At 48.1% G+C, this 17,337-nt stretch overlaps 1 protein-coding gene across 3 annotated transcripts in view; it reads right to left on the bottom strand.

Annotated features, from left to right (window-relative positions):
• TAF1C (TATA-box binding protein associated factor, RNA polymerase I subunit C) overlaps positions 1-17,337 on the bottom strand; it is an 80,862-nt gene that overhangs the window by 9,179 nt on the left and 54,346 nt on the right. For all 3 annotated transcript variants that reach the window (XM_069205672.1, XM_069205673.1, XM_069205671.1), the window contains exon 13: positions 3,718-3,886. In XM_069205672.1, the coding sequence (XP_069061773.1) occupies positions 3,718-3,886 (169 nt within the window). The remainder of the gene's footprint in view (positions 1-3,717; positions 3,887-17,337) is intronic.

Raw genomic sequence — 17,337 nt, 5'->3', positions numbered from 1 at the left:
ACGGAAATCACTGTACATCGGCATCACCACAGAGTTCAACAGAAAGAACAGATTTCCCATCATTCATCTGCACAGGAAGTGACATCACTGGATCTCCCAACATCCTTTTGCACAGAAAGTAACATCGCTGGTTTCCAGCCAAAACTATCTTTAAAAGAAGAAGCCAAACAAGAGGACTTCATTTACCATCATCCACCTGCACAGTAAGTGACATCACTGGTTCCTGCGAAGCACTCTCTGCGCTCCTCAGTCGACCTATTTAATGGCAGCTGCAGAGCCGGTGTGCACCGCTGGTGCGCTGAAGGCAAGCTTATCTGCCCCAGGACTCTACCAAGCACTGGGAACCCTGGTTATCATTCTATCCAAAAAACCCTGCTGCAGTTCTACATGCTCTTATCCCCAGCTGCGACTTGATGCGCTGCTTCTATACCGTACCACAGAACACAGATGGGGTGCTCACTTGTGCCTACTGCAAGGTCTCATGCACTCTCCCACATCCTCCTCTCAAGCACCACGCACCCCACTCGCTCATGTTCATACAGACCAACCAACACCCACCCAAAATGCCACACTCGCAAGCAAACTCTTCAACACCCACTCACTCACCAAATATGCCACATAGATATGGGACCTAGTGAACGACCACGCTCCGGACATGCTCTCTCTGATAGAAAGATGCCTAAATCCAACCTCGGCTAAATCCAACTTTGGCACTGGACATCGCAACCGCAAACCCGCTAGCTAGAAGATCATTAGGCAATACCGTCAACACAAGCCCGGAGGTGGAGTCGCCATTATGTTCAAAGATGAGATGCCATCAGTTGCTACACCTACAGGGACACACCCACCAGTTACATGGAACACCCCACGTTCAAAATACACGTCACAGCCAACTTCTCCCTGGGTGGAACCCTTGCATATAGACCACCTGGACCCCACACCAATTTTGCCAGCACCATCACAGACTTCGTTGCACCCCTCATCAACAAAGCCAGCACACCTTCATTCTCCTTGGAGACCTTAACTTTCACTGAGAAGAGCGCACCAACCTAAACTCTATGGCCCTTCCAGAAAGCCTTGCAAACCATGATCGCACCCAACACTTTACTGAACCCAATACCCCGCCAAACACCAACTGGACCCAATTTTCTCCTCAATCATCAACATCAGTCAGCAAGAGAGCAACTATGCCCAGGACAGGCCATGTCCTCATCAGTTTCAGTATACCCATTCCGCACCATCACAGACCTACCACCACAGGAACTGCCCACTGGAGCTGCAAAAGCATCTCAGAAGAGAAGTAGACTTCCACCCTCTCCGAGCATCGGCCGAAGCACACCAGCGATTTGATGAAAGTCATCAAAAACCTCAACAGCTGGCTCACAGCCTGCACCAGCACCTTGTCTCTCCTCAAGCGCAACCTGAAGGCAAGAGCCTGACCACAAGCCAACTGGTACACGAGTAACTCAGGCTGGCGAAACACCACTGCAAGCAACTGGACAGCAAATGAAGAACAAGTCAAGATACTGCAGATAAAGACGTCTTCAATGAGCCACAGGAAGCTACCACCAGCAGATGTGGAAATGTTTAAGATTTTAAATTAAGAATTGATTCCTGTTTGATATACATGAAAGATCATTGTAAGCTACAGCTCGAGTGATGCCTCTGGGTATGGAATATTTTTGGAAAAGAAACACTATATATCCCTTTTATGTATCACTTTAGTAGATCACCCATCTACAGGGCAAACATGAAATACAGAATGAAAATATCACCTATTTCTATTTTTTTTCCAATGACTCATTCGTTTTTGAAGTCAACAATTAGTTTCTTTGGGAAAACCATAAGCGATCTAAACGAAAGACACAGTGTTTAACTCTGAATTTTGTTTCCTTTTTAGGAATGTACACCATCCATGGGTTTCACGTCTCTTTCCTCTTCAAACTGCAAGGAGGCAGAGATTGCAAAAAGAGAAAATACTGACTACTGCTCAGAAAACTGACACCATTGTAAAATGTTTAATTTCACAACTTAACCTGTTCCTTAAAGCTGGGAAAAGGGAGATCCTTGCACAGCAAACCTTTTGCTGACAACACACTTTCTTGCCCAGCATGTTTGCCCCATTTTTCTACCAAAGAAAAGGGAAGAAAGTTGCCATATTTTGGTTATTGTGTCAGTGCCCTCCAAGGGAATACACCATCTCTCGGAACCTTTAGCATCCCCAAAATGTGGAAAAAGGATGCATATTTGGCCTGGATATCTTTTGTGGAAAAATAAATAATGTTGCAAAGGCTTAAGTGCGAACTGTCCCAAAACCAAAACAGCTCAGCACAGGGTGGTGCATGGGGTGTTAGGAATATGGGTGAAACCTCAGCAGTTCAGTGGTTAAAAATACTTAATCGACTTTATGAAACATTCTGATTCACGAATATGCAATTCTGTAACCGATTCGTCGCTTTCACCGTCTAAAGCTGCTGAATGGATCCAGAAAGGTTCATCCATGCCTGCTCACTGGCGTCAAGCGACATTCTTGCTGCTGGAACTACATATCCAAGTTATGGTATAATAGCATACGAGGACCACAAGGGCACTATTTGTGTGGGTGATGTCACTGTCCATAATTCTGCTCACTCCATAGATGCATGGGAAAGAAGGTGGTAATATGAAAAAGCATTACAGAAAAGTCTACAGTCCCTCTTCAAAGGTACCTGGTGGTGCATATTTCCAGAGGCAAAGAAGGCGCCTACCCTAAGCTGCCAAAGGTGCTCTACTATCGATCTAGGGTAGTAGGTGAAACTGGAGGTTGCTTTTGTTGGAACATCCAGAGGTCTCTGATCTGAAACTGAGCTAGGAGCAGCAATGCAGGGATCCTGCTCATTGTGCAATGAAAATAGACTCAGCTTTTGGCTTGTCCTAGTGGACAAATATGTTGGCACATGGCATCTTGTGCTCAGGCAAAGCATTCAGTTTGTGCTCTTTTCCACCAGCAAAAGCTTCAGTTGAGATGAATATACCTTTGTCTTGACTTGCGGTTCTTGTGATTCAATTTCTGAACAAGCACCGCTGTAGGAGTTGGTGTTCTAGAGAGGATCATGACCGGTTGCTTGATCAATGGTTAAGTCCAGAGAGCAGGTGTTTTGGGTGATCTAGTCCTCTCTGAAAATGAGACACTTGTTACCTGGCCACCTCTTGGCACTAACTCCAGTAATGCTTCACACACGCATGGAAAATGATAACTTCACCGAATCCCAAGATTATGGTTCTTACAGCTTTCACACTTCAACTTGACTCTCACGATTGTCCCTGAGAAGCCAATGGAGGCATCAACCGAACACTGGCTGTAGCCAGAGTGGCTGCAACTGGACCAACATGCCTTGGTCAGACTGAGAAATCAAGAGTCAAAGGAAGTAAAAGGGAAACATCTAAATTAAATAATTCACTTTAATCACAGTACAGACTCCAACAAAACTAAGGAAAATGTGCGTTTCAACTGACAGTGACTAACCAGGCCCTGAGACGTTTTTGAAAACCCCACGTGTATGCACGGGTACAGCACAAGGTAGAAAAGTAATGACCCGTGGCATGGACTCCAATAACCAAAATGTCTTAGTGGCGTCAATATGCTGCCACGGAACTAACAATCAAATGGTGATACTAGTGCTTATAGGTGGAGCACTACCTTATTCCTGATGAGCAGCAGAGGTCACAAGGACTCACCTGTATACTGTAAGAAAAGAACTTCTTGGCTCTGTTGAGTAGCCAACACAATCTGGTTGGATCCATCACCCGTCGTCACGTGGACAAAGAGAGGTGGGGATTTCAGAGCGTGGTTCCACTTCAGCATTGGCACTTCTGGGAAGCGCTCATCCATAATGTAGAGAGAAAACTGTAGAAAGAGAAATAGTGGGGCATGGGGAGATTGAGAAGGGATTAGAACATGTAAATCTTAGTTCACTCACCACATTCCAGAGCCATGGCAGGTTTCCGCCCATAAACACACACTGATACGAGGCTCACTGCAATCCACAAAAAGTCCATTCATGTAAAATGCAGACACCAGAAAAACACCCAAATTGATCAAAAGAGAACTAGAAAACCAACCCTTTGGCCAAGTACCAGGTCAATTTTTTGAGATCCAGATATTAACTCTGGCCTGCCTCCTTTCTCTCAACAAAGAAAGTGATTTATCTGTACCCCCATGGGTGTCTTCCTTAGCTTATCCATTAACATCTCCATCCATGGATGAGATAGGAGGAACAGGTATCTTGAACAAAAAGCCTTTCTCTAACAATAAATACATTCATATTGCCTTTTTATACACATTCCTGACATCTATTTTATTTTTTAAAGAACTCTCAGAATTTAAAATAACATAAAAGTATTCATTAAATTGAAAAATACTATTCAACCATCTCCTTCTAAAAAAGATAAAACGTTGGCAATTGAAACATTACCTGTAATTAGAGTCCTGCAATGTTGTATCATTGATCGTTGTGCATGTTGCAAGAGAATAAAACAATGAACCTACATGCATTCCCTTATATAGTGGGAAAGCATAAAATGGGTGAAACTTTATGAAAAAGGCTTCAACATGCTGCTTGACCAACTGTTGTATAAATGGCGGCGCCCATGATCAGTCGGTGAACACGCATCGTTTCTTTCATGCGACGGCACCTCGCGTGTCCTCTAGGGGTACAGAGTCTCCATTATCGGTGTACTCATGATAAAATGGACAGTCCCCATCCTGCTGAGAGGGCCATTTGCTGTAAGAATGCAAGCAAAGGCTGCTTCCCGATCCCGCGCTTTGAGAGTGGACGTTCTTTATAAGGCTGTCTGAAGGACACGAGCAGAGGTGAGCTGAAAAGACAAAGTCTCTGGTTCGGTGGAGACGGAACTAGAATCAGTCAAACATCTAGAGAGATGTGTCCATTCTGCGGACATGGAAGGGTTTGAAGAAAAACAGAGCGAAAAATCAATCAATACATGGGTGATGGTGGAAAGCCTTTGGTAACAATATTGCTGGTGGATTTTACATTTCTGAAAGATTGCTAATCTTATGGTTACTCCTCCTAGGTCTTAGTTTTAGAGTGGAATGAAAATCATTTCCCCAACAATGGCAGTGCCGCCGAGTGTTTTCAAAAGTGGTGTCACTGGCGTATACTGGGCACCCACCAGTCTGCTAATGTCAGCTCCCGAGAAGGTTTCTACTCCTCAATAAGCGACAAATACAACACAGACGATGTCTGCATACCTTGGGATCTTATCACTCACTGCAGTAGCTCATGGGGCAGGGGGAGGGCACAGAGGAATATGTAGGAAGATGATGTATCCATCAGAAATATTCTCACCAAAGCTAATTACCTTTCTTCTGATGGGCAGATATTCCCGTGGATTCCTCACCTTAGGAGTCAGACCCCAAGCAGTGTCCCTGGGAAGTAGGAAAGAAATTATGTAACAGAGTCCGAGAAGAGCACCCATCACGGTGTGCTACTATATGGAGGCCGTAATGTTATGTAACAGAGTCCGACAAGAGCGCCCATCACGGCGTGCTACTATATGGAGGCCGTAATGTTATGTAACAGAGTCCGACAAGAGCGCCCATCACGGCGTGCTACTATATGGAGGCCGTAATGTTATGTAACAGAGTCCGACAAGAGCGCCCATCACGGCGTGCTACTATATGGAGGCCGTAATGTTATGTAACAGAGTCCGACAAGAGCGCCCATCACGGCGTGCTACTATATGGAGGCCGTAATGTTATGTAACAGAGTCCGAGAAGAGCGCCCATCACGGCGTGCTACTATATGGAGGCCGTAATGTTATGTAACAGAGTCCGAGAAGAGCGCCCATCACGGCGTGCTACTATACGGAGGCCGTAATGTTATGTAACAGAGTCCGAGAAGAGCGCCCATCACGGCGTGCTACTATATGGAGGCCGTAATGTTATGTAACAGAGTCCGAGAAGAGCGCCCATCACGGCGTGCTACTATATGGAGGCCGTAATGTTATATAACAGAGTCCGAGAAGAGCGCCCATCACGGCGTGCTACTATATGAAGGCCGTAATGTTTTGAACATATATGCAATTAGTTGTAGCTGTCAAGCAGATGTCAGCACCCGGGACAGCTCTGGACAGACCTGTGGAGGCAGCCATGGCCTTGGTGGAAGGAGCACAAATAGTCTCTCTGCAAGGCTCATTCTTCGCCAGGACGTATCCGTTTTTGATACAGAGGATGACAGGAGGCAAAATATCATGTGTGGTCATCATCTTTCCCCTTCTAGATCCAGTGAAGCGCACAAGGAGCTGAACGCCCATTGCGTCTGGTTGAGTTTGTTCAACGCAGTACATTCTGCATGGCTTTGCATCCGTCCATGTAGTCGTTCCTCCTCCTTAGGTGGATAAAGAGGAGGAAAGAAAGTGAGAGAAGGGATGGACCAGGCTTTATTGAAGCCCAAATCACCTTGGTAAGAAGGATGAGCAGGTCCACTGTGAAGGGTGGGGAATGAGAGGGCCTGATGTTCTCTGATCCTGCATGCAGTAGTAACCGTCACCAACATCACTGAGTCAGAAGCCGAACCAGACACCTGTGAGCCACCTTGCAAAGGAATACCATCAGGAAAGGCAGAAGAAGACTGGTGCCGTAGTTGATGTTGGAGCCTATGTGATCAGTGACGATGGCAGATTGCAGCAAAAGAGGCCGCTGCATATGGCGGCCGGAGAGCTCCAATGGCGTACCCTATAGGTCCCATCAGGCTGGAAGGCGCTCCACGTCAAACATCACTGTGTGCAAGAGAGTCGGATCCGCTCCTGGGTCGGGGAATTCGGGGTAAGGCTTCATAGGCTGGGACCTTGGTGTCGGCGCCAAAGGCGGTGGCAGCTCTGGAGTCTGCACAGTGTGTAAAGGTACCACAGGTGCCTGATACTCACAAGTCACGGCTCCGAGGAGGACTCTTATGGGGTAGCATGGCATTATAGCACATTACCTTTCGATGAGCAGCATCACTCTGTCATGGCATCTCTTCTTCTTCATCCTGAACCTGACAATGAACATCTTCGTCACCTACTCCTTAATGGCGTAAGGATGCATACGCTGGCAAGAGCTGCAGACCCTGATGTTGTGGTCAGACCCCATACATCATAGGCAAATGTCATGGGGGTCCGTGACAGACATCTGCCCATCAGAGTCCCTGCACGGCTTAAATCCGGGCTGTTTTGGGGCTTAGACATGACAAACTGCACCAGAGTGCTTTTTTGTAGTGTTTTGGGAAATGTTGACGAGTATCCTGAGGACAGTTGAGTTCCAGATTTGCGCTGAATGCATAGAAAAAAAGGGAACTGATGTTGGGGTGCTGACTGAGCCAGTTTATGGCTCCAGTGACGTCATGAGGGAGCCGCTTCTGGCACTGAAGCGGACCCAGTACCCCCCAAACAGCTGGGGGAGCTACTGAGAAGCTTCCGGATTGAGTCGGAGGCCTGGGATATCTGAAAGGTGAAGAATCTGCAGTAGGAAGTATCCACCAGAAATGTAGCTCTTGCTTCAGGCTCACGAGTTGCTTGAGCTTGATGTGACTCAGCCCTTCAAAGCGAGCACTTGCGCGTGCAAGGAAACGGGGACTACACCTGCTAAATGTTGTGTGTGGGAGCCACAAAGTTACGCTGAGACTGATAAGACTGTTGTGGGAGAGAAGGGATATTGACGTGAAATAGACATGTGTGCGTGTGTCAGACACGTCCGAGCAGGCAAAGTATACTACAGAAGTCTGTGGGTTACTAGAATAAGCAGATTGGCTCTTTTTTTGGAATCTTTTTATTAACCCGTTCTGTGCCACAGACGTAATGGTTACGTCCTGCGGCACAGTGCTGCTGTGCCGAGGACGTAACCATTACGTCCTCGGCACACAGCCCAGAGGGAGCGCTCTCGCTCCCTCTGTGTGCTTCCCCCCACCGCCCCAAAGTCAGGGATGGAAGGGGAAGCCCTTCCCCTTCCACCCCCGACCCCCCCCCCTAATGACGTCAGCGCGCGATCGCGCGCTGACTTCATTATGGGGTTCTCGCCGCACAGGAAGCCATTTGCTTCCTGTGCGGCGAGAGGAGAAGAGGTGAGTTCCTCTTCCCGGTGGGTGGGGGGTTTGGGCCAAAGAGGCACCGGGGGAAAGGAAAGGCTTCCTTTGGGGGGCATGTCTTTTAGGGCCATTTCTGCCCCCCTTGGGGGCAGATCAGCCTATTATTTTTAGGCTGATCTGCCCCAAGGGGGGCAGAAACCACTAGAACGCCAGGAATTGTTTTTTATGTGTTTATTTTTGTGGGGGGGGTGTCCCCTTGGGCACGGGGTGCCCCCCCAAGGGGGGCATTGACCTGTTGGCCATTTCCGCCCCCCCTGGGGGCAGATGGTCCTATTTTTTTAGGCCCACCTGCCCCCAAGGGGAGCAGAAGCCACTTAGACACCAGGGATAGTGTGTGTGTGTGTTAGTGGATGGGGGGGGCATGAGCAAGGGTCGCCCCCCACTTTGGGGGCACATGTACCGAGGCCATTTCTGCACCCCTTGGAGACAGAACCACTAGAACGCCAGGGATTTTTTTTATTTGTTTATTTTTGTGGGGGGGGGGGGTGTCCCCTTGGTCACGGGGCACCCCCCCAAGGGGGGCATTGACCTGTTGGCCATTTCTGGCCCCCCTGGGGGCAGATGGGCCTATTTTGTTTAGGCCCACCTGCCCCCAAGGGGGGCAGAAGCCACTTAGACACCAGGGATAGTGTGTGTGTGTGTGTGTGTGTGTGTGTTAGTGGATGGGGGGGGGGGGCCTTGGGCAAGGGTCGCCCCCCACTTTGGGGGCACATGTACCCAGGCCATTTCTGCACCCCTTGGAGACAGATCAGCCTATTAATTTTAGGCTGATCTGCCCCCAAGGGGGGCAGAAGCCACTTAGGCACCAGGGATAGTGTTGTGTGTGTTTTTTTTTGTTTGAGGGCTGTCCCCTTTGGCAAGGGTCGCTCTCCATGGGGACACACTACTAAAGGTATTTTCTGCCCTCCTTGGGGTAGACAGGCCTATTTTTTTAATAGGCCCATCTGCCCCTATGGCAGAATCCACTTAGGCACCAATTTCTAAATGTTTGATGGTGGGGTGTTTGTCAACTGATGAAGTATTTGCATTTGTGATAAAAAATGTTTTCCTCCTTTTTGTTCTAGTTCAAAGCTTTTGCTTTATTTGCTGTGGCTCCTTGCGGTTTTGGCGGTGGTTGACCTGCAATTTGCACAGTTGCATGTTTTAGGTAAGTAAAAACAATTTACTCCAAAGGAGTATTGTTGCCAAGCATGAAAGACATGTTTGTAGGGGGTGTACTAAATGCAGGATTGTGAGTGAAATTGTCCTTAGGTTTGTGCACCATGATATTTGTTTTGTCTTATTTCTAATTTGCCTTTATTTCTTTCTTTTTAGTGGGATATCATTGGTGATTGCTGTGTCTGTGCAGAGTAGTTGCTGGTGAATCAAGCTTTTTCAGGCAAGTGAGCGGTATAGTTTTTGAGTTTATAACTCTTACTAACAAAGCTACACTTTGTTACTTGTCTTACACAGTGCTGGTTGTTGGTGGTGAATTTGTCCAGTTAATTTTAGCAGGAGAGATCATGGCTAGCAGCAGGATGACCGCTCAGCAGGTGGTTGGTATGCTTTTTGAGTCACAGTCTGATCATGACTGAGACGGACTCTGCATCTGAGGCAGAGGAGGAAGTGAGAGATTCTGGCAGTGATGTTTCTGTTGGAGGCGAATCTTCTGATGATGAAGCCACACTCAGTGCAGATGAAGGGCCTGTTTTAGAGGAGGACATTGATGTGCCAATAGTGCAGCAACCTGGGGCCGAAAGGTTTCCCGTTATAAGACCTGATGTTTGGGTTGCCCCAAACATGGAGCAGCCAGAGTTGCCTGCCTTTACTGGTCTCCCGGGGTGTAACGCCAATACAGAGAACTTTATGCCTATCAATTTCTTTGAGTTATTCATGGATGATATGTTTTTGGAAGAGATTGTTGAGCAGACTAATTTGTATGCGGAGCAGCATTTGAGGGACAACGCTGCTAGACTTAGGCCACACTCTAGAGCTGCCCAGTGGATTCCCACAAATTTGGAGGAGATAAAAAAGTTTTAGGGTTTGACTTTTTTGATGGGGTTGATAAGGAAGCCGTCACTGGCTTCTTATTGGTCTACTAGTCCCTTGATGGCAACAGCTATATTTCCTGCGACCATGAGTCGTAATCGGTATTTGCTTCTTCTTCGGATGCTGCATTTTGTTGACAATGCATTAGCCTTGCCACGAGATCACCCAGATTCTGACCGTCTTTTTAAGATTAGGCCTGTCCTTGATCAATTTGTAGATCGGTTTTCGGAGGTCTATGTTCCAGGCAAAGAGATAAGTGTGGACGAGTCTTTGGTCCTCTTCAAGGGTCGTTTGGTTTTTAGGCAGTACATTCCTAGCAAAAGAGCACGATATGGAATTAAATTGTATATGCTGTCTGAAAGTAGTACAGGATATGTGTATAGTTTCCGTGTGTACACTGGTAGGGATTCCAATATTGACACCCCTGGTTGTCCTCCCACTTTTGGAGTTACTGAGAAAATTGTGTGGGATCTTGGTAGACAACTGTTCAACAAAGGTCCCCATTTGTATGTAGATAACTTCTACACTGGTGTGCAGTTGTTCAAGGAATTGTTTAGAGTGGACACAGTTGCTTGTGGCACAATCCGTTCTAACCGGAAAGGCTATCCAAGGGAGCTTGTTTGTAAAAAACTTGAGGGGACAGTGCTGTGCCTTGCGGAACGAGGAGCTGCTAGCTTTGACATTTTCAGACAAGAGGGATGTCTATATGGTAAGTACCATCCATGATGAGAGTACTTCCCCCGTGACTGTTTGGGGCCAGGTTGCTGAAGTGCGCAAACCTGTGTGCATTTTAGATTATAATAAGCACATGGGAGGTGTAGATAGAGTTGACCAGAGGTTGGAACCTTATACTGCTATTCGTAAGTCTTACGTTTGGTATAAGAAGTTAGCACTTCACCTCTTCCACTTAGCAACCTTCAATGCTTTTATTGTGTTTAGGGATAGGTCTCCAGAGTCAAAGATGACATTTGTGAAATTTCAGGAGTCAGTGATAGAGAGCCTTATTGTGGTGGAACAGGCCAGAGTTCCTAGAGAAGCAGTGATGGAGGATGTGGCTAGATTGAAAGATCGCCACTTTGCTGAGCACATTCCTCCCACACCCAAAAAAGACTTTCCAGCTAAGAAATGTAGAGTGTGTTTTCGAAGAGGTATCCGGAGGGAGACTCGAATGTACTGCCCAGATTGTCCTTCAAAGCCTGGTCTGTGTGTGGGTGGTTGTTTTAAGAATTACCACACCCAGAAGAATTTCTGGGAACAACCATGAGTGTAAACTCATGTCTGTTTTGTATTTTCATGTGTTCAGTTTCATGGTTAGCATTTCTGTCATGTACTTAGTTAGAGCTTTTGTGTTTGTAGTTTTGTAATTCTTTCTACTTAGTTAGGGGTTCCTCTGTTTAAAAAAAAAAAAAATGATGCCATTGTGTGTGGAATGGGGCTTGGCTGTGTACATATTGACTTGCTGTTGGCTACTGCAACACACTGCCAGCCAAACACCAGTCCATACACTCCCATCAGCTGGTGTGATTGTTGTATCAGGAATGTGGGCGTATGTAAGTGATGGGCCCTTGAGTGGCGCTGTCTGTCGATGTGAGTGTTGTAATGTGCTGGGCCCGTGGCTGGCGGTGTGAATGGTCTTGTGTGTGTCATGTATGAAAGTTGTGTGAATGGACTGTAAAGCGGTTGGTGCCTTGTCGCGGCTTTACAGCTCACGAGCTGTAAGTCATTGGTTCAGTTTTTTGCCTTTCAGTTATTAACAGTGCATTTCATTTTTGTGAAAGCTCTTGTAAAATTTGATCCACTGAACCATCACTCACCCTCGTGCCAAATCCAACCAGTATGTGTGGTAAAAATGACAAAACCTGCTCCGCTGTAATCAGGCGTCGCAGCACACCTGTGACACACTAGGTGCCTCAGGTGGGACCCCGATGATGAGGCATGCCACCAACTTGGTTGGTGGGTGAGGGGTCTTTTTCACATAACCTAAGTGTAAGGAAATGCCTCCTTGGCATGGTTACCCCCTGACTTTTTGCCTTTGCTGATGCTATGTTTGAATTGAAAGTGTGCTGAGGCCTGCTAACCAGGCCCCAGCACCAGTGTTCTTTCCCTAACCTGTACTTTTGTTTACACAATTGGCACACCCTGACATCCAGGTAAGTCCCTTGTAACTGGTACCCCTGGTACCAAGGGCCCTGATGCCAGGGAAGGTCTCTAAGTGCTGCAGCATATCGTATGCCACCCTGGGGACCCCTCACTCAGCACAGACACACTGCTTGCCAGCTTGTGTGTGCTGGTGAGGACAAAACGAGTAAGTCGACATGGCACTCCTCTCAGGGTGCCATGCCAACCTCACACTGCCTATGCAGTATAGATAAGTCACCCCTCTAGCAGGCCTTACAGCCCTAAGGCAGGGTGCACTATACCATAGGTGAGGGCACCAGTGCATGAGCACTGTGCCCCTACGGTGTCTAAGCAAAACCTTAGACATTGTAAGTGCAGGGTAACCATAAGAGTGTATGGTCTGGGAGTCTGTCAAACACGGACTCCACAGCACCATAATGGCTACACTGAAAACTGGGAAGTTTGGTATCAAACTCCTCAGCACAATAAAAGCACACTGATGCCAGTGTACATTTTATTGTAAAATACACTCCAGAGGGCACCTTAGAGGTGCCCCCTGAAACCTTAACCAACTACCTGTGTAGGTTGACTGGTTTTAGCAGCCTGCCACACTCGAGACATGTTGCTGGCCACATGGGGAGAGTGCCTTTGTCACTCTGTGGCTAGTAACAAAGCTTGCACTGGGTGGAGATGCTATCACCTCCCCCTTGCAGGAGCTGTAACACCTGGCGGTGAGCCTCAAAGGCTCACCCCCTTTGTTACAGCACCACAGGGCATTCCAGCTAGTGGAGTTGCCCGCCCCCTCCGGCCACGGACCCACTTTTGGCGGCAAGGCCGGAGGAGATAATGAGAAAAACAAGGAGGAGTCACTGGCCAGTCAGGACAGCCCCTAAGGTGCCCTGAGCTGAGGTGACTAACTTTTAGAAATCCTCCATCTTGCAGATGGAGGATTCCCCCAATAGGGATAGGAATGTGACCCCCTCCCCTTGGGAGGAGGCACAAAGAGGGTGTACCCACCCTCAGGGCTATTAGGCATTGGTTACTAACCCCCCAGACCTAAACACGCCCTTAAATTTAGTATTTAAGGGCTCCCCTGAACCTAGGAACTGAGATTCCTGCAACCTAAGAAGAAGAGGACTGCTGAGCTGAAAAACCCTGCAGAGAAGACGGAGACACCAACTGCTTTGGCCCCAGCTCTACCGGCCTGTCTCCTCCCTTCTGAAGAAACTGCTCCAGCGACGCTTTCCCCAGGGACCAGCGACCTCTGAATCCTCAGAGGACTGCCCTGCTCTAGAAGGACCAAGAAACTCCCGAGAACAGCGGCCCTGTTCACCCAAGACTGCAACTTTGTTTCCAAAGGAGCAACTTTAAAACAACTGCGTTTCCCGCCAGAAGCGTGAGACTTGCAACTCTGCACCCGACGCCCCCGGCTCGACTTGTGGAGAACAAACACTTCAGGGAGGACTCCCCGGTGACTACGAGACCGTGAGTAGCCAGAGTTGCCCCCCCTGAGCCCCCACAGCGACGCCTGCAGAGGGAATCCCGAGGCTCCCCCTGACCGCGACTGCCTGACTCCCAGATCCCGACGCCTGGAAAAGACCCTGCACCCGCAGCCCCCAGGACCTGAAAGATCGGAACTCCAGGGCAGGAGTGACCCCCAGGAGGCCCTCTCCCTTGCCCAGGTGGTGGCTACCCCAAGGAGCTCCCCCCTTGCCTGCATCGCTGAAGAGACCCCTTGGTCTACCATTGATTCCAATTGAAAACCCGACGTGTGTTTGCACACTGCACCCGGCTGCCCCCGTGCTGCTGAGGGTGTACTTTCAGTGCTTACTTGTGTCCCCCCCGGTGCCCTACCAAACCCCCCTGGTCTGCCCTCCGAAGACGCGGTTACTTACCTGCTGGCAGACTGGAACCGGGGCACCCCCTTCTCCATTGAAGCCTATGCATTTTGGGCACCACTTTGAACTCTGCACCTGACCGGCCCTGAGCTGCTGGTGTGGTAACTTTGGGGTTGCTCTGAACCCCCAACGGTGGGCTACCTTGGACCCAAACTTGAACCCCGTAGGTGGTTTACTTACCTGCAAGAACTAACAATTACTTACCTCCCCTAGGAACTGTGAAAATTGCACTAAGGGGGTCATTCTGACCCTGGCGGTCATGGACCGCCAGGGCCAACGACCGCGGAAGCACCGCCAACAGGCTGGCGGTGCTTCTGTGGCCATTCTGACCGCGGCGGTACAGCCGCGGTCAGAAAAGGGAAACCGGCGTTTTCCCGCGGCCCCAGGGAATCCTCCACGGCGGCCATGGGGATTCCGACCCCCTTCCCGCCATCCTGTTTCTGGCAGTTTTCACCGCCAGAAACAGCATGGCGGGAACGGGTGTCGTGGGGCCCCCTAACAGGGCCCCATTAAGATTTTCAGTGTCTGCTTGGCAGACACTGAAAATCGCGACGGGTGCAACTGCACCCGTCGCACACCAGCAACTCCGCCGGCTCCATTCGGAGCCGGCTTCCTCGTTGCTGGGGCTTTCCCGCTGGGCGGGCGGGCGGCCTTTTGTCGGTCGCCCGCCAGCCCAGCGGGAAAGTCAGAATGACCGCCGCGGTCTTTTGACCGCGGCACAGTCTTCTGGCGGTTCCCGCCCATGGGGTCAGAATGACCCCCTAAATGTCTAGTTTTAAAATAGCTATATGTGTTTTATTTGAAAAGTATATATGCTATTGTGATTATTCAAAGTTCCTAAAGTACTTACCTGCAATACCTTTCATTCAAAGTATTACATGTAAAAATTGAACCTGTGGTTCTTAAAATAAACTAAGAAAATATATTTTTCTATACAAAAACCTATTGGCCTGGAATTGTCTCTGAGTGTGTGTTCCTCATTTATTGCCTGTGTGTGTACAACAAATGCTTAACACTACTCCTTTGATAAGCCTACTGCTCGACCACACTACCACAAAATAGAGCATTGGTATTATCTCTTTTTGCCACTATCTTACCTCTAAGGGGAACCCTTGGACTCTGTGCATACTATTCCTTACTTTGAAATAGTGCATACAGAGCCAATTTCCTACACTAAGTGCGTTTCTTTTCAAAATTTTAGTGTTTGGCACATCACGGACGTATGTGGACACATCAAAACGATATATTACAAAACTACCTGTGTTTGGGGGGGGGAGAGGGCACCTATGTTTTTGGTCCTGTGTGCGGCCTTCATCTAGGGAAACCTACCAAACCCAGACATTTTTTTAAACTAGACACCCCAAGGAGTCCAGGGAGGTGTGGCTTGCGTGGATCCCCCAACATTTTCTTACTCAGACTCCTCTGTAAACCTCAAAATGTGCTTAAAAAAGCACATTTTCCTGACTTTTCTTCGTAGGATCACCACTCCAGCACAAACTTCCTACTCCCCAGTGTTCCCTCAGTCTCCCAAGTAAAATGACACCTCACTTATGTGGGTCCCCAAAGCAGAGTCAGTCTAAAGATGTATAAAAGAATATGTCCTTATAAACTCGCTGTGCTATCCCCTCTATCTCTACAAGTTTTGGGCGTTATTCTGTTGCAGGCACCTGGCCCACCCACACAAGTAAGGTATAATTTTTACCGGGAGTCTTGGGGGAACGCTGGGTGGAAGGAAATTTGTGGCTCCTCTCAGATTCCAGAACTTTCTGTCACCGAAATGTGAAGAAAATGTGTTTTTTTAGCCAGATTTTAAGGTTTACAAAGGATTCTGGGTAACAGAACCTGGTCCGAGCCCCACAAGTCACCCCATCTTGGATTCCCCTAGGTCTCTAGTTTTCAGAAATGCACAGGTTTGGTAGGTTTCCCTAGGTGCCGGCTGAGCTAGAGGCCAAAATCTACAGGTAGGCACTTTGCAAAAAACACCTCTGTTTTCTTTCAAAAATTTGGATGTGTCCACGTTGCGCTTTGGGGCGTTTCCCGTCGCGGGCGCTAGGCCTACCCACACAAGTGAGGTATCATTTTTATCGGGAGCCTTGGGGGAACGCTGGGTGGAAGGAAATTTGTGGCTCCTCTCAGATTCCAGAACTTTCTGCCACAGAAATGTGAGGAACATGTGTTTTTTTAGCCAAATTTTGAGGTTTGCAAAGGATTCTGGGTAACAGAACCTGGTCCGAGCCCCACAAGTCACCCCATCTTGGATTCCCCTAGGTCTCTAGTTTTAAGAAATGCACAGGTTTGGTAGGTTTCCCTAAGTGCCGGCTGAGCTAGAGGCCAAAATCTACAGGTAGGCACTTTGCTAAAAACAGCTCTGTTTTCTGTGATGTGTCCACGTTGTGTTTTGGGGCATATCCTGTCGCGGGCGCTAGGCCTACCCACACAAGTGAGGTACCATTTTTATCGGGAGACTTGGGGGGAGCGCTGGGTGGAAGGAAATTTGTGGCTCCTCTCAGATTCCAGAACTTTCTGTCAACGAAATGTGAAGAAAATGTGTTTTTTTTGCCAGATTTTAAGGTTTGCAAAGGATTCTGGGTAATAGAACCTGGTCAGAGCCCCACAAGTCACCCAATCTTGGATTCTCCTAGGTCTCTAGTTTTCAAAAATGCACAGGTTTGGTAGGTTTCCCTAGGTGCCGGCTGAGCTAGAGGCCAAAATCTACAGGTAGGCACTTTGCAAAAAAACAGCTCTGTTTTTTGTGATGTGTCCACGTTGTGTTTTGGGGCATATCCTGTCGCGGGCGCTAGGCCTACCCACACAAGTGAGGTATCATTTTTATCGGGAGACTTGGGGGAATTTAGAATAGCAAAACAAGTGTTATTGCCCCTTGTCTTTCTCTACATTTTTCCCTTCCAAATGTAAGACAGTGTGTAAAAAAGACGTCTATTTGAGAAATGCCCTGTAATTCACATGCTAGTATGGGCACCCCGGAATTCAGAGATGTGCAAATAACCACTGCTTCTCAACACCTTATCTTGTGCCCATTTTGGAAATACAAAGGTTTTCTTGATAACTATTTTTTACTCTTTATATTTCAGCAAATGAATTGCTGTATACCCGGCATAGAATGAAAACCCACTGCAGGGTGCAGGTCATTTATTGGCTCTGGGTACCTA

This window comes from Pleurodeles waltl, chromosome 1_2 (assembly GCF_031143425.1).
Source record: "Pleurodeles waltl isolate 20211129_DDA chromosome 1_2, aPleWal1.hap1.20221129, whole genome shotgun sequence".
NCBI lineage: Eukaryota > Metazoa > Chordata > Amphibia > Caudata > Salamandridae > Pleurodeles > Pleurodeles waltl.
The sequence above is the reverse complement of the archived record's forward strand: the minus strand, read 5'-3'. Positions and strand labels throughout refer to the sequence as shown.